Source organism: Boleophthalmus pectinirostris, unplaced genomic scaffold (assembly GCF_026225935.1).
Source record: "Boleophthalmus pectinirostris isolate CB_2022bp ecotype Guang Dong unplaced genomic scaffold, ASM2622593v1 HiC_scaffold_5, whole genome shotgun sequence".
NCBI classification, from domain to species: domain Eukaryota; kingdom Metazoa; phylum Chordata; class Actinopteri; order Gobiiformes; family Gobiidae; genus Boleophthalmus; species Boleophthalmus pectinirostris.
The window spans coordinates 16,045,185-16,066,753 of record NW_026571404.1 but is presented as its reverse complement, the minus strand read 5'-3'; the positions used below and the strand labels follow the sequence as shown (position 1 = coordinate 16,066,753).

Sequence of the window (21,569 nt, the reverse complement as noted above, 5' to 3'; positions counted from 1 at the left end):
GCATTTCTCTATATACGCACTACTACTGAGGATCTATAATGTATGACAGCACTGCACTCGGAGTGGCATTTGATGTCATTGGCTTAGTGAAATGAAGCATGATGGGAGCATGTCTGATACAAGTGGCTGAGTCTGTGCAGTAGACAGGGCTACGCTGATAAGAACGGAAAAGATAGGCCCAGGCCAATTTCCTAGTGTTCCTGTATGTAATATGCAGGAATGTTGAAAAGTAATATGATTAAAATTTTTAATTGGCTAAAAAAAATTCATGACACTTCCTCAACCAAAACTTAATGACAAAATTACTGACTAAAACCTAAAACTAAAAGGTAGTTTACACTTAATTAAATTATACATTTTTTTAATATGATCTTTAACCAAAACATACACCGGTGTAATACTTTTCATTTTCTTTGTTGAGTATTTACTAAGAAAAAAGCTGTTATGTTAAGATTAAATATTATTCACAGTCTTAAACGGTGCACCATGTAATTTTTCTGGTAGAGAGTCCACCACCAGCTTGTCTTCAGTGGAGCTGCTTTGCATGTTTCACAGTATGGCATCACATTTATCTTTCTAGTAGGGAAGCACGATCCAGCTTTTTCAGTTCTGGTATCAATACTGATACAGTACTATAGCTTGAAGTATCAGTCAATATCCAATATTAACAGATAACAGTGTAGGGATTGAAAATGGCAATTTTTCTCTCAAAACATAGTTAACATATTACAAAATTGATCCAATTGTGTTACGTAAGTGTTATCTTTCAAGAACATGAGACGTCCATGGCCAGTCAGTAAAGAGTCCAACCAGGATATTGGCTGAACTGGATCAGTACAAATATTAATTAGTGCATCCCTACTTTCTAACATAAAAGTAAGTTAAAGTAAGTTACATGTTTTCAAATATGGCATCTCTTATTGAGATCCTGCTGTGAGATGCGTCATTGCTTTCTATAGTTGACTTGTACTGGGGAATTCTTGTCACTAGGTCAGCAGCAGGCATGTGGTCGGTTGCATTGAGAATTAATGTGACACGATTATGCCTGGAGAGGGAAAAATAGACTTAAAAGAGGACAACCTATGGCTACTATGTATACTGACCGCAAAAGGAGCCTCAATTACAACTCAACCATGAATGTAATTATATGGGTTGTTTTGCCTTACACAATCCTAACTGTCTTCTATGTAAACTACTGACCCACTTCTCACAATTGTGTCTGAGAGAAAAGAGGATTAATGGCTTTTCTTTACCACGGACAGCATCTTCCAGCTACATCTGTGTTAGCGAACAGGCCACAGCTGTAAGCCATGGTCCACTGTACAGATCACATACATCACTGTCTGACAATGTTACAGAGAGAGGAAGAGAGATAGAGAGATTGAGGGAGAGAGAGGGAGGGGATGAGAGTGAAAAACATGTACACTTTGTTGGGTCATAGCTGAGTGGTCTAAGCCAGTCATAGGACACAATAATATCCCATATGTGGGCATGGGAAGGTCAATATGTCATTTGTATCTATGTCACAAAGCTTCACAACAGCTGTATTAAGGATATATATATAAATGTACTGTTTATGCCTGTGTCATCCCTGTAAGCTGGTCACTGTCTAACTCTGTCTTGTTGTTCCACTATAGTAAGTAGTATGGATAGTATGAGTATGCCCAAATTACTTTAACTGGGTGATATGTGAACTGAATTGGGCTGTCATTCTAAAACATTTAATTTTGATTGATTCTTGCATGTTTGCGTAATCCTCTATTGTCCTGCATTTGAGGCTTGAGTGCTCTGAAAATTTCTGTTTTCACTTACCCCCTATCTCTACCCACTGCTCTGTATTCACATGTGAATACGAATCAGATATCAAAATCAGAGTCCCGCGTTCATACATGTCACATAGTCATTTCTCAACAATTAAAAACACTTAAAAGGTGCACTGCGGAACTTTTCTGGTATAGAGGGTCCTCTGCCACTAATATTCCACATTATGGCATTAAACTTGCTCATCTCCATGGACACAAGTAGGTAATCCCACAAACCCAAGTTACAGGTCAGTTCTGTGGAGTGGAGACTCTGCTTACAGTAAGAACACATGTTTTTCTATGTATTTTCTTGGCAGTAAAACACTTGTAATTGAGTAAATCCAAGAGAAATGTAATGCCATACAGTGGAACATTCCAGACAAAGCAGTAACATCTACAGGGAGACAATCTGTAGTGAACCCTCTACCAGAAAAGTTGCATAGTGCACCTTTAAATCTGCTGCTTGGTATATTTTATTTGTAACAGAGAAGTCATGGATGAATAATTGTGAGTGGTGGACCCTCTACCAGAAAAGTTCCATAATGAAGTTTTAACAGAATTGATTACTTTTTCTACTACAGCACAATTCAAATTACATTTACAAAACCTAAATGAAAGTACAAAACAAGTCAATTTGATATAACTTTGAACGTCTATACCGTATCCGTCTATTGCACTGTGGCACACTAATCTCCTGCATGATCCCTCTATTAGTGTGCAGAAGCATGCAGTGATGTCAGCTCTGTCATCACAGGATCCGCCCTTTAACCTCCAGCGGGTCCAAGTGTCCCATACCACGGCGCAGGGGCAGAGGGCCAGACCCAAGCCAGATCTGGGCCAGAGCAGGTTTGACAGGGTCCTAACCAGCGCCAGCAAGACCAACATTTGACTGGTGTCACTTTACCATCTGCTGCTGTATTCACTTATTTCCCCTCTAGACATAACCGTAGGCCACCTCGTCACACAAAAACATGACAGTTAGGAAGAGTCAGCAAGTTAAATGTGTCAATATGAAGTTCAAATATTACATTATCACATTTTAGACAAGAAAAAACACAGAAAGCAGAAATGAAGGCAACTATACAATCATCAAATCCAGGCCAATGCAGGTTAATTCAAGAATATTTTAGTATGCGTTTGTAAGCTTATGTACAGTATCCTCTTTAGCTCACTCCTTTTTATTCAACAATCATCAGTAAAACAAATACAATTTCCATTCAAAGTATCTTCTAAAAGTCACATATGTTTAACTATAGAGTAGACTTACGATTTGCAATTTTTTTATTTCTTATTTTTTGTGATTAAAATATTGCGATTACAATTAGATTACTGATTTATGTTTCAGGGTTCTGTTCAAAGTTCACATTTTAAACATTGACAAAAATAATGAAATATGAATCAGTAGTACAAGAATGACATTTCAGAACATACAAATTTAAACTATAGACAGTTTTTGGACAGAATAAGAAAGGATAGTTTGTTGTTCATGGAGGAAATGATGTTACTTCAAAAGTACAGATTTTGGTGATTTGCCAGTTGTGTCCATTCAAATTGTGATTTAGATTCAATTGTGATTCATTTTGCAGCCCTGTGTTCAGATCATATAAGGGATAAAATCACATTATAAGTGTGCCAAGCCTCTAGACTTCATTACAAAAAAGGGAATACCACATAAAAACAGCCAGCACAGTATGATACAGACACTCCTTTACCACACTACATTAACGTACAAAACCGTCAAACAATCAGTACACCACAACAGAGATAGGCATGTCCTGAAGCTACTCGCCTTCACCATAACATCTCATTTAAGTCCATTATGAAGAAGAGGAAGATGGCCCTGCTTTGTGCAATGGGCTGTTGGCATCTCCATGGAGTCCAGAGATGCACAGTGACATATGCCAGAGCCTGGACAAGCTGTTAAACATGCTGCTTTAATGCCATTACACTGATTACACATGAGTGGTTGTAAGGGCGTGTGGTGCCGACTATAATGAAGAGAAAACTGGAGGAGAACAAGTCGACCTTGGAGGAGCTGGAGCAACATGATCTTTGAGTAATACTATTTCAGTCCAGTTTGGAAAATGACATTTGGAAATTTGTAAGAATAATAAAAGATGGAGATGGAATGAATGGACATTGGGACATTCTGAGTAGGACATTGAGCTGTGTTAGAAAACGTGGTTCTCATACATACAAATTGAACAAAATGATGCCATGTTATCTATGAGGCAGCCAATCAATAAACTGTCCAGTCAGAAATTGTTTTAATTGCCATGGGGTAAAAAAATCTACTTGCTACATTGGTCTGCTGAGTTTTTCTTGCTATGACTGCATTCTCTATTGCTGTATCGTATAAGTTCTACACAACATGTGTCACATTGGCCCATAGGACAAACCCTGATCTATGTAGTTTTGTTGTAATATTTAGGTACACCAAACAAAGCAATGTACCTTTACACTAATTCATGAAGCTTTATGCCCACTCTTGCAGTCCTCCATCCACTACAGTCCATGCATGTGCTATGGTCTGGTACACTAGCCACATCCATCACAACCAAACCCCAAGCGGACCATGGGATCAATTCATGAAAAAACACCAACCAAATGACGGCATGTGTGCTTTCTGACAGTGATGAGTGGGCTTAATCCTTTCAGAAGTCCAGACTGCAGTCATAACAGAGCCACAGAGAGTCAGCCTGGTCTCTCACAACAGCAGTGAGCACCATGTGATCTCTGTGTGCTGGTTGGCTGGTTCTGGAGCTGCAGGATTTGGACTGGAGAGCCCCATTGTGAGCGAGGACCAAACCAGGACCTCCATGATCCCCATCACATGCACCCGCCTGAGGAGGAGCGGAGGCATAGAGCTCTTTACTAAATATACTTCACTCCACAGATCAGACACTATCAGACATTTTAGCTGTTGCAGAACAATACTGTACTGTGCTTGTATTACAATGTTATTTCCGGCAAGTTATGTTCATTTAGAGGTGGGCAGATTGTCAAAATATTGATGATGTTGTGTAGTAAACAATTAACTTATTGGAAACTGAACGGTATAACGTTTTTGCCAATATTGTCCATCCCTTTTCACCCACAGTCAGAAATATGGAATTTAGTTAATGCGCATAAGAAGCATGCTTTAAAACCATGTGATCAGGAGTTAGCCGAGTCACCAAGTTCCTAAAGCTAAACTGTAATTCTTTTTCATTGATTAACCACAAAGAAGTATCCAGTGATCTTCAATTATATGTATAGATATAGCTTGAGAAGGTGTGCACCCAAATATTGTAAATGAAATCATAACCCATTTCTAAACAAACTGTGACCCTTTACATTTGACAAATTCATGACTTTCCCTCTAAATGGTTCAGATCATTTTGCACAGACCATTTGGGTTGTTTGCAAACATGATGTCATACTAGAAGTACTTCTCACTTTTAATTCAGCCATAACTCCAGAGCGGCTGGGCTTTTGACACGTCCTAAATGCCTAAATCTATTCATTTGGGAGAGATCATGATACAATTGCTGCACATTCTTCACTGGTCACCAGCACAGTGACAGCCGACCATTGTGGCCTCAAAACAAAGAAAAGGAAAACATGCTGACTGACCATCCAGACGTGACAAATTGCTTTAACAAGACAAGCTTAAAATAATGTTGAGTAATGTCCCTAAACCCTGCATCTGTTATGGCCAAACCCGGACATAAACACAACATTGTAACTGTAGTGTGGCATGTTCTAACCCTAGCGAGACATCCTAAACAGCCCGGCAATGACAACAACTAGAAATGGCCCACAGGCATGTCACAGGAAGCTCGTGAAGTGTCAAAACAGACAGGTACCTCATTGTTCAGACCAAGCACAAATTGTACACACAAGATTATTTTTGAAAGGCATATCAATCTTGCTCAATTATCTGTTGTATGGGAAGTCATGTAGAAGGTCCTGTGTTAGATTAGGAATAGGTGGGTGTTCTGCAAAGCTTGATCTTTCTTGTTCCCCATTGATTCACAAATACAATGGAGTCCTCCTGAAGAAAGGATTTCACTCATGCTGCCCTTTTCACAGCTATTTCAAAAGTGTAATGCTCTCAACTCTAAAACCAATGACAAATAAAGCTTTGAAATATGTTTTAACTTTGTTTTAATGTTTTAACTGGTTCGTACTTAGTACTGGACTCAACACGATTGTAACATCAATTTATTTTTCCCAACATCACATTTGGTGTACTCAAATCAATAATGGAAACCCATTTAAATTCTGGGTTGGCATTAGACTGGTGTAGTCCTGGTTTGACCCTGGTTAGGTCCTGGTTAGGTCCTGGTTTGGTCCTGGTTTGGTCCTGGTTTAATTCTGTATTAGCTCTGGTTTAGCCCTGGTTTAGCTCTGCTTTAGTCTTGACCTACTTGATTTCACTTGTGAGTAGATATATGCCCTCAATTGACTAATGTGAAAATATGAGCTGACAAGAACATTTGGTCTTCTTGGTTGATGATTATGGAAAGTTTCCATAAATGCACAAATGCAACATCATGCAGAAAATGGGTTAATAGGGGTAAATGGACATCTTGTAATGAGGTCATGATTCAATTTGTAAACAGTTAACTGCAAGAAACTGCATTTTTTTACACACCGATTAATGTATTTTGTTTACAATGGCAATCAGTCGGGTTTCCTCATGTGCAATTCAATAGGGGTATGCCAACAGATAAACAATAGCAGCTTTAGATATAGATGCAAAAACAAACTAAACAAAACAAAAAACTATATATATAGCTTATTAAAAAACTCAAAAAGCAGCCCTGTTCCAACTACTTTTAGTGGTGTACACCCTGGACATTCACAGACACAACCAATCACTTTAAAATGGATTTATGTATTTGGGAAAACTGACTCATCTATAACCAAGCAAAAGATAAAACAAATCTATGTGAGATTAGGCATGACTGTGGCATTTCAGAAAGACAAATGACCGAAGCTGGGGGCCTTAAGACAAACACTGTTGGTCCTGAATGAAAACCAATAAAACGGTACAACAGATTTGACTCATGTTAAAAGCCCTCATGTGGCTACTTTGTCCATTTCCCAGACATTAGTTCTATCCAAAATAATCCATAGTGATTTAAATGCTTAATTTCTTTCAAAGGGGACTTTTAAAAACACAAATAGAGTCGCAAAACTATATACCCTTTAGAAACTTTCACTTAACATGTGAACTTGTTGTGTCTGGAGCTTAACAAACAATACCTGGAGCTTGTGCTCTGTTATCTTTAGTTGAAATGTCTAGTTATCTTGAGGCGAAACTTCCTTCAGGAAAACAGAAAAGGATAGGAACTGGAAGGCAAACAATGTCTGGTTTGTTTATGTCCCTATGGGGAGTACAGTAGGTTACAGTCAGCAGCAGCCAGCACAACGCCAAAACACTGCACCTTGTATACAAGAGGCAATCTAGGTATAATTTATGTAACAGATAAACAGCTGGAAAGACTGGAAATTATTCTATCCAAACACATAGTCAACCACATACTGTTCCAAATGTAAACAAACATGCAAGGCACAAAGGAAAGGTAGCAAAAACACATTTTTCAACATTGTTTTCTGATAGGTTAATGGATAACCCCATTGTGGAGAAAATTAATCATTGCTTGTAGCCTCCAACTGGGCAAATAAAGGCTTTATTACACAAAACCCTGGCACACAGTGTTGCGTCTACTGCCCTCGTCTGGTGGATAAAGGAACCACAATGCAATGGGTTCATTCAAGAATATTTCTGCTGATTTTATACAAGGAGCGTCTACCGCAAAAACACCACTTCAATCAGTGACAATAAAGAGTTGTAGACGCTCACAGTAAGAACGAAAGCATATGGTCGCAATAAAAGAGTTTATAGTCAACAACAACTTTAGTTTAGATTTATATGATCATAAGCGTGGCTACAAGTGAATTGTGCGATTGTATCATAAATAAACAGGGCAATTGACATGTCGCGTTCTCACTTCAAAGGGTTGGACTCATAAAACAGAAACCAATTTAGACTAAATATAGACTCGTGGTGAAACATAGCGTTCCCTTTCATGTTTGCTATACGCTTAGTGACAGAAAGTAACTTTATCCTTTGTGTTGCGCCAGTGCAGCCACGTACAGCCGTGAGTTTGAACGCGTTTGGCTGTGTTGCTCTCACTACTCCACTCTCAGCCACACTCCTACTTTACTTTGTTACTTGCTTCAAAGAAAAGAAAAATCACTCTTACCTCTCAGTGCAAGCGACCCCCAGACCAGGTCGATAGGTGAATAAAGGTGTTAGTTATCCGAAAAAGCGTAAAAGCCAGTTGTAATCGCGGTAGTCTGCTTCACATCGCTCCCGTTCAGTCCCAGCCTCCAGACTGAAGTACTAGACCATAGCGATATCCATCCAGCACCTTTCTCCGTGATGACAACACGCAGGGATCCATGCTCCGCCCACTCGACGCTTGAATGAATTGGTTGCCAGAGATCTAACCTTGCACTGGAAAAAAGAAATACTAAAATAGTTTATTTCAGGAAAACGGCTTGTTGAGACTAAGAACAATAATATAATTGGTTAATGCAAAGTAACTCTCCTAACAAGCGCTCAATCAGTCAGACTATTTTGGTCTGGGTTAAACCCAGTAAGCCCTACAGTGGCACCATCTGGTGAACTGTAGAAAGTCACACGTGGGATACACATGGTTGTAAACTGCTGCAGGTTTCATAAAGTAAAAATACCAAGTTCACAATTAACTTAGCAATATAATTTAGAAATGTGCAAAGCTTATAGGATAATATGTTATTTGCTTATACACTGGCCGAATCAAGTTAGCATGTAACACTGTGCAAATGTTTGTGCAGTAAAAAGACAGTAGGACTTTCTCATAAAGAATAAATCACATTTGCACAATTGCTTTTCGCGGGGGAAACAAACAATACATTGATTGCATCTAAAACATTAGCGATTATCTATATTTACACTGGCATTTTATTTGAACATTTAATACATACTTGCCTTTTGTGAGTGCTTCTTACAGTCTGTGGATGAGAGGAGGTACGAACTCTGCGTTTTCCTACATTTCCCATGAGTCCCTCTGTTGAGTGACGTACAATTATTGCGACGGCTGTTTCCATGGAGCCGAGAGAAGCTTAACAAATTCGTCAGCAAGTTAGCCCATTTAGCAGCGTGTTTACTGTGTTTTGACTCTAAATATGAGGTTGTAAATACACGAAAGCCTTAAAATGGAAACTTTATTCTCATTCGAGCTATTGGTGGATACGATTCAGATGGATATAGAAACAAAAGTGTCGGAGGAGCTAGCTGTAGCGTTGCGTCTGCTGGACTTTCCCACGCTTATTATTTATCAACCAGAACACAAGGACGTGATTGAAAAAAAAGGTGAATATACTTTTAATAGAGGCAAGGCGTGTTTCTTTAAAATGAACATGGACACGCTGCATATGCATTTGACAAGCACGCCTCTTTACGCAATGGTTTTAGATGTAAAAGAAGAAATACCTAAGTTTATTGGCAGCTCGCATATTTCTCTCTCCAAAATCATGAACAAAATAAAACAAGATGTATCTGAACGAAGTATTTCTACTCCTTCTTCCCATGGACAAAGAGGAACTGTTGGAATATCTAACCTCAAGGGAGAGAAAGTTGGAACAATTTTCCTCAGTTATAAACTTCTGAGCCTGGGAAGTAGCTTAATGCCACATGTAAATGATAAAGTGGCCTCTACAAACATGGACACATGCTTGAAAGACAAAATCAACAAAGTAGAAGTTGATGAATTGCATGTAAACTCTGAAAATCTGCAGGAATCAGATCAGGGTGAAGGCTGTAAGCTTTCCAATAATGAGGAATCCATTATACAGGACACAGTTCCCCCAGAATACCAAGAAACAGACAGTTATGGGGAAGACTACATGTCAGTATTTTGCCCACCTCACCTTTATTATAATAATACAGCCAGTGAAAGAAAAAAATATGAAGAGGAGAGCCGTAAACTACTGCAATCAAACCTAAATCCTATTAAATTTGGAGATACAGAGGATGAGATTGCTGAAACTGTGCACTTAAAGGAACAGATGCCTAACGCTGCAAATTCTAGCCAAGAAAAACAGCAACTTTCCACTGGTGATGTGACCCCAAATGTCATTGGTCAGGCCTTACGACAGATGCCTCTGCTCAATGCTCTCCTTGTTGAACTTTCACAACTAAATGCTCCCAATGTCAATCAACCTCTGACCGTTCACCCTAACCTGTCTTGGATATACAGACCCCCTTCCACAGAGTCTGCAACTGCTGAAAGAAACAGACCTAGAAAATCACAAAAGGAATCAAAAAGTAATCAAGTTGCAAGTCCCAAATCAAAAGATTTATACTCCCCGAGACACTGTTCCACGCCAATACAAGGACAGAGGAAAAGTACTCCAAGAAAGAAGCTTATATATGGGACAACAAAATCATTTGATTTAAGGCTTAAGCTAAACTGTCCTGTTCTGAAACAAAGAGAATGCATGAACTTATTTCAGGGGAAGACACAAAATAATACAAGCAAAGAGACACCGAAAAGTGTTAAAAAATTCACAACTTTGGAAAAAAGGAGGTCTACACCAAGTTCAAAATTGACTGATAATATAGAGACAATGATGCAAAACATTACAGTGAACTCAACATCACGAGAATCCATTGTGGAGAAACAGAGAAATATGGATGCTGCTGCTGCTGCTAAATCTATTGGGACACCACATGGCGACACAAGCATTTCTGGAAAAAATCTGCTGATTGAAAGTCCCTCGAGGCTAATACACATCCCTGCTAATGTTGAGAGCGACAACAGCGCGAAAATAAATCAATCAAGTCCTGACAACCACACAGGGAAATGTTCAGGAAGTGGGAGCGGTCGTAGCAGCACAGATTCTTCCCTTTCAGATCGCAGCATGGTAGAGGAGGACTACGCTGATGACTTTAACAGCTTTGAAACAAGTGATGTCTTATCTCCAGACCCCCCAAGTCCTAGTCCAGAACTCCGAAGACAAAAGACAACAAAGACTCCTTCAGATTTGGGTACATCTTCAAACTCTAGCCCAGAAATGATCAAAAAGAATCGTCGACCTGTGATTCCAGTACCAATTAAAGCATCAAGATCTCCACAGAGAGCACTTAGAGCAACTTATACAATTCAACGCCCAACTTTCGGGGTCAGTTTTTCTTCAGAAGATGGAGACACAGGCAGGGCACCCTCAAAACTGTCTTCTTATTTGGGGACAGAAGTTGGAGGCAGTGGCAGAGAGGAGGAGAGGAGCTCTGGAGATAGCTTGAGATCTACGGGAGATCGTTGGAGTGAATCAAAAAGTAGACAAAGTATAAAACGGTTTTCAGATGAGTCGTCATTTGAACAGAAAACAGAGGAAGGAACAGAGGATGAACTTGGGACTCTGGATTTCAAAAAGGGCTGCAAGCATATTTCTGAGTTGGTAGCACAAAAACTACCAGGATACACTATGTAAAATGAAAATGCAATGTAAGGTTAATTGAAAAGAAAATTGCTAAGATATAGGACTTGCTTGTGAAAATTAAAGCCTATAGTTATTGTGTTCTTGATCTTCAAACCTCTGTAATACTAGCTAGTTCAAGAATATTACAGTTTTGTCTATTTTTATATATTGATCTCTGTATAGTGTGTACAGTAAATCGCAAAGGTAATGTGCAACCATTCATTGTATTAGTTTGAATATAAACCCCCACATGTCCGTCAAGTCAAATACCAGCACCAACTCAAATATAAATAACTGCTAAATATATGCAAATGTACTGCTATTTTCATTCAGAGTTTGGAGGTAATATTTTGAGCTGCCTGGAGCAAAAAGCAAAGACAAAGCATTATGTGTTGGTAAGGTTATTGCACTATTTGAATGAGTTTGCATGTATGACAGTTATGGCTCAGTCTCTACTTGATTTTAATAAAGAAAAAACATTATGAAAATTATGTCTTTTATCTCCCTCGGCTCTGCTGGATATTTGCATGAAAAGCTATGGTCCATATAAGACTCTGCAGACAAGCTTCACAAAGAGGCGCTCTTTTCTGAAATAATGGGCTTTGTCTATCCATGCAAATTTGACCTATAGTACACCTGTGGATAGTACTAGCTTCCCATAAAATGCATTTCTCTGGCCTTTCATTTTCACCATCCCCCTCAACCCATTTGAATGGTAAAAAGGGAGCATTACATAAAAAGATAAGCAACTTATATATTTTTAATTGCTCGTGCTTTCTTCAGTACTGTAGAGACTGAACTATGATTAGCCTTATCTGCTTGCATGAATTAGACGTAACAAATACATACAAGTGACTAACAGAAAGCCTGATTATTATTTTAACTCTACAATTTTATGGATTATTATGTCAACCAGGATTAAGCATATACAGTCTATGGGATTAACCTATTTTATGTTTGGGATTTTAGGGGTATCACTGCGCATGCGTCAGTCTAGTGTTTACGGAAGTCCCAGAGCCGAAACGTGGCGAGTGTTGTGAATGAAGTGGGGATGATCAAACACGTTTTCTTGACAGGACAACCAGGTAACTCGGCCCCTCTGAGAGTAAAGGGGTATTTTAGCGTCTTCAAAACCACGCCATTAACTAAGCTATTGTTGTTATTTTAGTTTAGACAGCTTTATGCTATGCTAAGAGGACAGCTGTGCCTCTTCATCACCCAAACTAGTGTTTTAGCATCATTACCGTAGTAAACGTAGCTTTATTTGCATAGTTAGCTACCATTGAGATGTAAAGAACACAGTTTCAATAGCTATTTCCTGAATTCATATTGAAAAATATAGGCTAGTGTTAAGATTATCTTAAGCCTTCACGAACTTGCAATATGAATGAGCAATATATGGTAAAGCAAGGTAACTAAAGTAAGCTACATAATGCAAGAAAGAAAAGCTAGCCTTCATCAAGTAACACAAGAACTTGTCAAATTAATACTCAACTGGGTGATAGTGTAACATGACCTGCCATACATATGTTTTTTTGTAATCCTAACATAAACCAAAATGTTAATGGCAAAAAAAATGTCAGAATGTTAAAAGAAAAATACTGTGATTTGTTGGCAGGTGTGGGAAAGACCACTCTGGTGCAGAAAGCCTGTGAGTCTCTGGTATCATCGGGAGTGACTGTAGAAGGTTTTTACACAGAGGAGGTGAGGGCAGGGGGGCGGAGAGTCGGCTTTGATGTGGTCACTCTGACAGGAAAGAGGGGTCACCTGTCCCGAATCAGGTATACTCTCCTATTCCAAACACTCATTGTTTTGTTGTGACTAAAGCCATTTGTACATTTGTATTTTTGTTACTCACAGAGATGTGGCCGGTCCATCTCGTGGCACACGGGAGTACACAGTCGGGCAGTATGTGGTCGATTTGCCTTCTTTTGAAAACCTAGTTCTTCCCCTCTTCAGAAATGTAAGCCTGCAAATGTGCTTTGAAAAAATCACCCATACTCTGGCATTTATTTGAAAGAACAACAACAACAGAGACATTAAGCTCTATGTATGGGCCTCACCTGATTAGAGTTTAATAGCTAGTTTTTAATGCAATGCAATTACACTCAATCAACAATAAGAACAATTCCCAGTGTACACTAGCTGAACCATACATACTCACACATCATCACTCATGTGCAATATGGCCATACACCTCATTCAACAATGAGTATTAGGTATCCCATGAGCATTAGTGGCCCATGATTCAAGAATTGTGACCATTTTTGACTCAAGGCAGCTACTCAGTTCAACCTGCTTTTCTGTTAGACCAATGCAAAACTTTGAACTTGGACCAGTCAGACCCACAGAAACTTTGCAGATATGTTGATTTCCTGTAATTTTAAAACTTAGCTCCTCTTCAAAAATGCAGGCCCACATGTGCTTTACAAAAATTACCATCATCAATAGATCACACTAGGGAAAACACTTGTCCTCATCTCCTTTTAAGAAATCATCAGACCTTTGATTTCCACAGAATTGATGGAATAATTTGAAGCTCGAAAAAGGCATAAATTCCTCTCTGACATTTTTAGTGTAGCTGGTGCCGTCTGGCTGTCACTGGTCGTGATTAATTCGGCATGTAAAATGAGCTTGGAGGGCTGCCTACATAAGAAGAACTGGAGATGTTTGAGTCCACTTTTGTCTCACTCAGAGCCACTCTTTAATCACTACTAATCACTCATTACTGTAATCTACTGTAGTTGCATAAAGGAACTCCCTCTGAGGTTCACAAACAAGCCCTGAGCAGTGGATGTAAAAAGTGTAAATTCTTTTGGCATGTTAACAGTTAAAAGAGGGTTATTTTTACTGATGAGGTTTTACAGTTCTTAATTATGAGTTAAGAATACTATACTCCACGGGGTCTTAATTCCACAGTTTTTAGTCCAAAAGCTGTTCTTTTATTATTTGTAGCTTGTTTAAAATATAGATGATAAAATTGTGAAAGTTGTGTAAATGGCGAAATACAGTTTTAGACCAAATTTATTTAAGATTTGCTTGGCAGGAGACAATCACAGCATCAGAAAAATATAGACATAAGAAAGACATTTAGGTTAGCATTATAACAATATAACAATAAAAATACACAGAAAAAATGTAATTCATTTTAAAAACAATCAACGCTAAACGTCAACTGCACTTTCTGTTTAAATTAAAAAGTAAAGTACTGATCATCTACTTAAATGTAACTCTATATACTTCCAAGTAAGTAAGTAAATAAGTAAGTAAGTAAGTAAGTAAGTAAGACTTTATTTATAGAGTACCTTTCACAGATAAAAATCACTTTGCTTTAATACTTTACAGAGTGCAATAAACAATATGACCTGGTTTATTTGCTTTCTTTAAATATGCCATAGCCAAACCAATAACTCTTTAGAGAATATGTCTCTTCTAAAGTTCACAACTTGCAGGTATTTAAATGTGTATACTGTGACTCCGGATACACAGCACTGACTGATTTGGTTCCACTATGTCTGCAACACATGTCCGTTCCTATGTTCAGGCATTTGAAAGTCATTGCCTTAAGGACAAACCTGTCTATAAATTGTTGAGTATCCTTAAATATAGCTTGACGTTCACCCCATTGACTCTTTCTGTGGGATCACGGCTGTAAGCTTTAAGACTGTTTCAAAAATGACCTTTCAACCCAAACTAAAATGTAACAAAACCACCAGAAAAAGCCACTTCTAAATCATGTAGGAGGATAGAGGGCAGTGCTGGGGCTTTCTGAACCCACCACTGTGAGCATTTAGTGACGCAGTCTGTGAACTTTCAACCTCAGCTGCATCTGTTTAATAATTCACAATGATGTGTGACTGTCATAGCATGTGCTTTATGTACAAATATCCAGGGGTTTCAGAATGATTAATAATTAGGACCGTTTCCATAACAATTAACAATTTAAAACAAATGTGATATCTTTTGGATTAATATGAACAAGTGAAATGTCCTCAAAACGACACCTATAATTAAGATGAAATGCAAGAAAAGATAGTTGACAATTTATATGTACTAAATTTTTCAGCAAAGTCAAAAGGACTTAACCTTAAATCAAATATTAAATCAGTTGAACTTTTTAATCACTGTATGTGAATATTTTATGTTTGACAGCCAAGATGTAGCGTCTTTGGACTTGTGGTGGATACAAAACAAGTTAAGACAGATAAATGGGAAGAAATATTAGTTAAGACAGATAAATGGGAAGAAATAAATAAGAAGGGAATAAATTAATTTTCCACTCTAGTATTGTATTTCATTACCAGAAGCTAATAGGCCCATGACATTTTGCCTCCTTCTAATTGTAATGAAGGAAATACTTAACCACATGTTTTATTAAATGGCAAGAATCCATTCAGAGGTCACCTTGGGTTTCCTCCTCCTTGTTGTCAGGTGGACTCAGGAGGAGTGACTAAAAAGGTCTTCATCATTGACGAGATCGGTAAAATGGAGCTGTTCAGCCAGTCATTCATCAGAGCCGTGAAACAGACTCTGGATTCCTCCTCTTGCACCATCCTGGGAACCATCCCAGTCCCCAAACACAAACCTTTGGCTCTGGTGGAGGAGGTGCGGGCCCGGAGCGACATCAGGGTCTATACGGTGAGTAAACAGTCACTAGGGGTGGAATGAATAAACAGTGCAGTTTACGATGTTGCTGAGTGTCCAAAGAGTGCTATACAAATTAAATGCAGTTCTAAAATATATTACAGTCAGTCAAGCACAGTATATAGATTGGCAGTAGTAAGTTGCATTTAGTCTTAAAGTTAAATTGACATTTTAGCTTTAAGCCATCTTATAATACTCATCAAAAACATATCTGGTGTGGTGTTATGTTTCATTCACACTTTTTTGAGTTAGCCTTTATTATTAGAGTATTTACATCTCCCAAGTTCAGAATGTTCTGTTCCACCTTGTGATGTCATGAAGCAGTAGTTTTCAAGTTTGCCAATACATTTTATCTTTTGTTCAGAAGAGATTGGCAGTTCTAGGGCTGAAATTATCCAAATGATTCTAGCGAAGGTTGAAGGTATATGGAGTTTAAAAACACAGTGGAGCACGTCCTGTCTGACATTACAAGGCAGTAAAGTGTTTTTGAGAGAAGAGAATGTTTTTGGTCACGAAAGAGCATTGTATCATAGATCAGAAAATTACGTAATGTGAGCCCTTTAATAACTAAGGAAACATTCACCACATTAAAATAGGACTAAACTGGAAACCATGAACTAAAGATTAGACTAGGACTAAACCAGGACAAAAACTGGACCAAACCAAGTCTACACCAGGACTAAAATGGGCTCAAACCAGGACCAAACTAGGGGAAGTGTGAACATCCTGATAATGTTTTTTCTTTACACAATGGGGAAAAAGATTAAAGAGGAAAAGTGGGATTTGTTTGTTCCATATTCTTTACCTTGTGTATAAATTACCATGTCATATAGAGACCAAAATACACACCAAGAAAAAGTCCCTACTGTAAACTAAAACTACAATAAAACCCAGACAGTCCTGCATGTATTGGAATTAGGTCACTTTTGGTGACTAAGTCGTGCCCTCTCTATAGGTTGCTGCTTTACTTTCCTGCTTTACTGACGGTATGCTCTCTGTGTTGTCGGTCAGTGTGGTACAGAAGGTCCATGGAGCGCATTATCCCTCTCCTATAGCAGGATTAACTCTAAATCATGCGTGACTGATTCAACAACAAAGGCTGGTCTCAAATGTCAAAATAATTCATCATGGTGGACTCGGTTATGGTTATTGTCATGCAAAACGCTGGGAGCATGACTAGCAGCACTGTGTAACAGTAAATGTACTGTGTGATCTGGAGCTTTATTTACAGTGGATGACCATAGGAGGTTACAGTAATAATGATTTATCAATGGTCTCTTTAACATGGTGGACACATACTGTAGATAAACTAGTGAAAGTGTTTAACCCTTTAAATTGAACTTTTCAAGTCATGAAACAAGACATGACATTTAATACTATACAAGTTTTAACTTTAACTGCACATGTTTAGGACTTAGGCCTGACTAACCACATATTTAATGTAGATTATGATTCTGAACTGTAATGTAGCCAAAACTCAAACTCCATGCACTCTGTCTGTCCCAATGATAGTTCATCACTTATTGGTAATTACTGCATTTATTAAAGTGTAACACATACATTGTAAAAAAAAAAAAAAAAAGTACATTTCTCATTATTGTGACTCTTTTGAAAGTCATCTGCCTGTGGTAATGGTGTTATGTCACATCGACACATGGAGTTTGATTTTTATGCAGATAATGGACTTTGAGTTTTGACTCATATTGACCTTGTGTTTTCCAGGGTAATGACCTTATATTTGGTGAACCACAACCTACATAGATTAGGCTTTGTCTGTTTTGTTTGTTTTATAATTACATTTCAAGAATTCCTCAGAAAAAAAAAAAAAAAGCTATGTGTACCTCTACAAACATGTCCTGAAATGTATAGTATTCTTGTATCAGTTTAGCAGTTCAAAGTATAGAATAGCTGAAACTGAAACTAACTGTAATCTACTTTACTGTGAGAAACCTACATGTATTTTTCCATGTAACACAGAATTTATTTACCATTGTTCTAATTAATGTGCATTTTTCTTTTTTCCATCAGATTTCTAAAGAAAACAGAAACTCCATTCTCCAGGACGTCTTATCCACAGTGAATGAGTGCCTCAAACCCTGACCAGATCTGACCCTGTGCATGTTGTGTGAAGGTTTCTCTAAAGCCTTAATCCCAATGCTGTTTGTATGTACAAGAGTAAGCCCACAGAAAGACATTTGACATTGTTTTGACCCATCCCAGTCTGCTGATGAGCAATTCTGTCACATACATACATTCATACGCCCCATTCACGGTTTTCAGGCTGCCCTAAAGTGGCCTGCATTGTGAATAATTGATGATGAGAAATGGCAGAGTACAGAATACCTTGGTTATTGTGTAAATACAGTTCAACCCCCACAAACAAGCTTCCTTTTTTCCTGTATTACATTTAGCTGAGCCAGCATTTTTATGTCTTTTTGTAATATTTTAATTTGGTCAAAAGGAGAAGCCATATTCCAATTTCTTTTAATAGTAGCTATGTGAATGATATTTTAAGCCTTTAGTTAAACTTCAAAAACTGATTTACTTGTACCTATGAATATTTAACATCTCAACTGTTGGCCAGTGTAGTTCATTCATAGCCCGACTGAAAAAAGAGAATAAAATCAGTTTTGCATCAATTTCTTTAGCAGTTGTTTTAAGAGTATAAGCATTATTTCTGTGATTTATAATTTTTTTCTGAACATTATGGAGTTTGTTATCCGGCTATAGTCAGATTTAAATGAAGGATAAAACTTCTCACCCAGAGGTCAATTTGTGCAGGATTTTTTTTAGCGATTATGTTTTGGGAAAATGCGGTCAAACACTTAAAAGTTCAGCATTTGGTCACCATCAGATTAAAATGCAATTAAATTCTGTCAATGGACTTTGATAATATTACAAATTCTTCCTACAGAGTTTTTGCAACATTTAGATAATTCCTCATTTTAGGGCTTTTAAAATCTTGATCTGACATTCTTCTTTAATTAAACAACATTGGTCATATGGTCCCTGAAAATCTGCACATTTGGAAAGATTTATAGATGTTGTACACATTTTTGACACAGTTGTTTAATCTTCACAAATAATACATTCACTTCTGACTTTTTGTGTCTTGTAAGAACCAGTAATAAAGATCTTTTTTTTTTTTCAGCAGGGACCTGAACTGCTAATAACAGTGGAAAATGTGTACAACCCCTAACCCTAGTGGGAAAAAAATCCTATTACTTCTAGTTTCCTAAACGTAAATTTGCACTACGTAATTTCAGAGTACAACACATATAATACATTTTTTTAAAAAGTCTCCTCTGGGGCCTGATACTGGATTCCCATGACTTAATTTTGTTGGATATCACTGCTTTTGGGTACAATATGCATTTTCTCTAACAGGAAAAGGAAACAGAAATAAACAATCGTATTTTCTATTTAAGCAGAGATGTCGAAAGGATTTTATATTTTACGTACCCTCTGCCGGTGAATGGGCTGGCAGGCAGCTGTGAGCTCATTTGGCTGTGTGTCTGAGCTGCAGTGGCGTCCTCAGGTCATTTCAAAGTGAAGCTAAATCAAAGCATGTTTCCTGTGTTTTGGACGGCGTTGAGCTGCAGATTGTGGGTGTTACATGTCGTCTTGGCTTTGGTCCGAGCGGCCAGCTGTGAAGTGCGTCAGACCAGCCACTGAGCCAGCATCTGCTATAGCCACATTACACAAAAACAGAGGATTTAAAGTAGGGTGCAGTGGCAACTTTTGGTCCAATATTCAGATTAAATGTGTGTGATGTTACAAGTACTCCGAGGATGTAGAGTGTGGGATACAGTGGTAGACAGTGGAATAAGCTGCAGAGGGAGAGGGCTCTTTTATTTGACAGGTGGGTTATGTAACAGAGGTAAACATGACTGTTTTGTATTTTTTGAAAGATATATAGTATAATTAAAGGTGCATTTTGTAATTTTTCTTGTAGACAATAAGCCACCTGCTTGTCTCCATGGAGATCTTACTGTGTTGCCTGGATTATCCATAAGTACATTAAACTTATTTATATTGTATTTATTCAATAGAGGGCATGTTATTGCTCAAAAAAACCTGCATTCTAACCGTGATTGGAGTTGCCTCTTCCCAGATCTGACCTGTACCTTGAACTGGTGTTGTCACCTGCTTGTCTCCGTGATGACAGATGCAGACACAATGTTACAGACACATACATAGTGCATCTTTAAGTAGTCTGTATGTAATAAATGACTTTGAATTAACTGCATTCATCCATATCGGTCATATTTGGAAATTTCTCTTGTAAACCCAAACATTTAGCTGTAACTGAGTTTTACAGTGGTGCAGTAAATATAACACATAGTAACTGCCGGCAGCTGTTGTTGATATCATCTTTCCTCTCTGCCTTGGGGAGGAATGTGTACAAGCTTTCATTCATGATAAATCTAAACTGGGACTGTATACAAACTACTGCAGTAGTACTATGGAAACTCACCCATATATGGCACTGGGAAGATCAGACAACAAACTGTCCTCATGTGATACATGGTCTGTGTATTGTAATGCCATAAACGGGATGAATCATCGAAAAGGTGCACTGTGTAACTTTCCTCGTGGAGGTTTTGTCAACTCTTTGTCTCCATGGAGATGTTATTTCTTTGCCTGGAATGTTTCACTGGATTTCCTTAAATGTTTTTAGATCCATGGAGATAAGCAGATAATTCCACCAAGACAAGTTAAAGGTCAGATCTGTGGAGAGGAGAGCCCTCTGATGGTAGAATGTATGTTTTTGGAGGTGTTGTTTAGGAATGAAATCATCTGTTATTGAAGAAATGCAAGATACCTCACTGCATTTGTTAATTTCTCCAATGTCAGTGTTGATTCATTTACTGTCAGTATAGTTCTTCTATTTCACAACATTATAACCCATACATGACTCTCTTCGCTGCTGTAACTCAATAAGCTGAACGGTCGGGGGTAAAGGATGTATTGATGTGTCCTCAGCGTGCCTTATAGAAAACAGTGAATGAATCTAAATAATGTCCATATCTCAAAGATGCATGTGCTCCATATCAGTGGGACAGATGTCTGTGAGGCACCCTGCTCCCTTTATCCCAACAGAGGATAGAGGAAACACAAGGAGCTTACACCAATCCAGGACAAACGGGCGTCCTGCAGAGAGGGCCAGGATGGGGAGAGGGAGAGGGGTGGACACCTCTACAGTTATTGCACTTTGAGGCACCATGACAGCTGTACAGGGGGCGGGTGTGTCCCATGATTTACACTGCATAGAAATGCCTCAGGAGTCAGGACAAACTGTATACAAAAAAGCTGAGGAAAAGCCGATACAGTGATGTTACAGAGACACAGAGCACACAGAAGATACAGAAATGATAAAGTGATGGACAATATTTTGAAGCAACTTTAATAAAAATAGTTTGATTGAATATATTTGAAAGTGCTCTTTGTAACTTTTCCACCTGCTTGTCGCTATAGATATGTTACTACTTTGCCTGGAATTTTACACAGCACGGCATTAAACACACTCAAAAACACTATGACTTGTGGTCGCCACTCCACAGATCTGTCCTGTAACATGGACTAGTGATATTTTTGTCATGA

The 21,569-nt window shown here is 38.2% G+C and overlaps 3 protein-coding genes across 3 annotated transcripts in view; 2 read left to right on the top strand and 1 right to left on the bottom strand.

Annotated features, from left to right (window-relative positions):
- Window positions 1–8,185, bottom strand: part of LOC110157006 (signal-induced proliferation-associated 1-like protein 2) — a 141,208-nt gene extending 133,023 nt beyond the window's left edge. The window contains exon 1 of the mRNA XM_055162828.1: window positions 8,060–8,185. The gene's annotated coding sequence lies outside the window, so the exon portion shown is untranslated. The remainder of the gene's footprint in view (window positions 1–8,059) is intronic.
- A 774-nt stretch (window positions 8,186–8,959) lies between these two features.
- On the top strand, window positions 8,960–11,699 carry map10 (microtubule associated protein 10). The gene has a single exon (XM_055162985.1). The coding sequence runs from the start codon at window positions 9,057–9,059 to the stop codon at window positions 11,331–11,333; it is 2,277 nt and encodes a 758-aa protein (XP_055018960.1). The 5' UTR covers window positions 8,960–9,056; the 3' UTR covers window positions 11,334–11,699.
- A 619-nt stretch (window positions 11,700–12,318) lies between these two features.
- On the top strand, window positions 12,319–18,604 carry ntpcr (nucleoside-triphosphatase, cancer-related). The gene is made up of 5 exons (XM_020921501.2): window positions 12,319–12,406; window positions 12,940–13,102; window positions 13,182–13,284; window positions 15,753–15,959; window positions 17,994–18,604. The coding sequence occupies exons 1-5, from the start codon at window positions 12,373–12,375 to the stop codon at window positions 18,063–18,065; spliced, it is 579 nt and encodes a 192-aa protein (XP_020777160.1). The 5' UTR covers window positions 12,319–12,372; the 3' UTR covers window positions 18,066–18,604.
- Window positions 18,605–21,569: the final 2,965 nt, after the last annotated feature.

Bases quoted from the DNA above. Each gene is read 5' to 3' on its own strand.
- ntpcr (XM_020921501.2), top strand. From the start codon at position 12,373: ATGATCAAACACGTTTTCTTGACAGGACAACCAG. The intron at 13,103-13,181 runs GTATACTCTCCT...TGTTACTCACAG, and splicing joins GGTCACCTGTCCCGAATCAG to AGATGTGGCCGGTCCATCTC. The intron at 15,960-17,993 runs GTGAGTAAACAG...TTTTTCCATCAG, and splicing joins GCGACATCAGGGTCTATACG to ATTTCTAAAGAAAACAGAAA.
- map10 (XM_055162985.1), top strand. From the start codon at position 9,057: ATGGAAACTTTATTCTCATTCGAGCTATTGGTGGATACGATTCAGATG.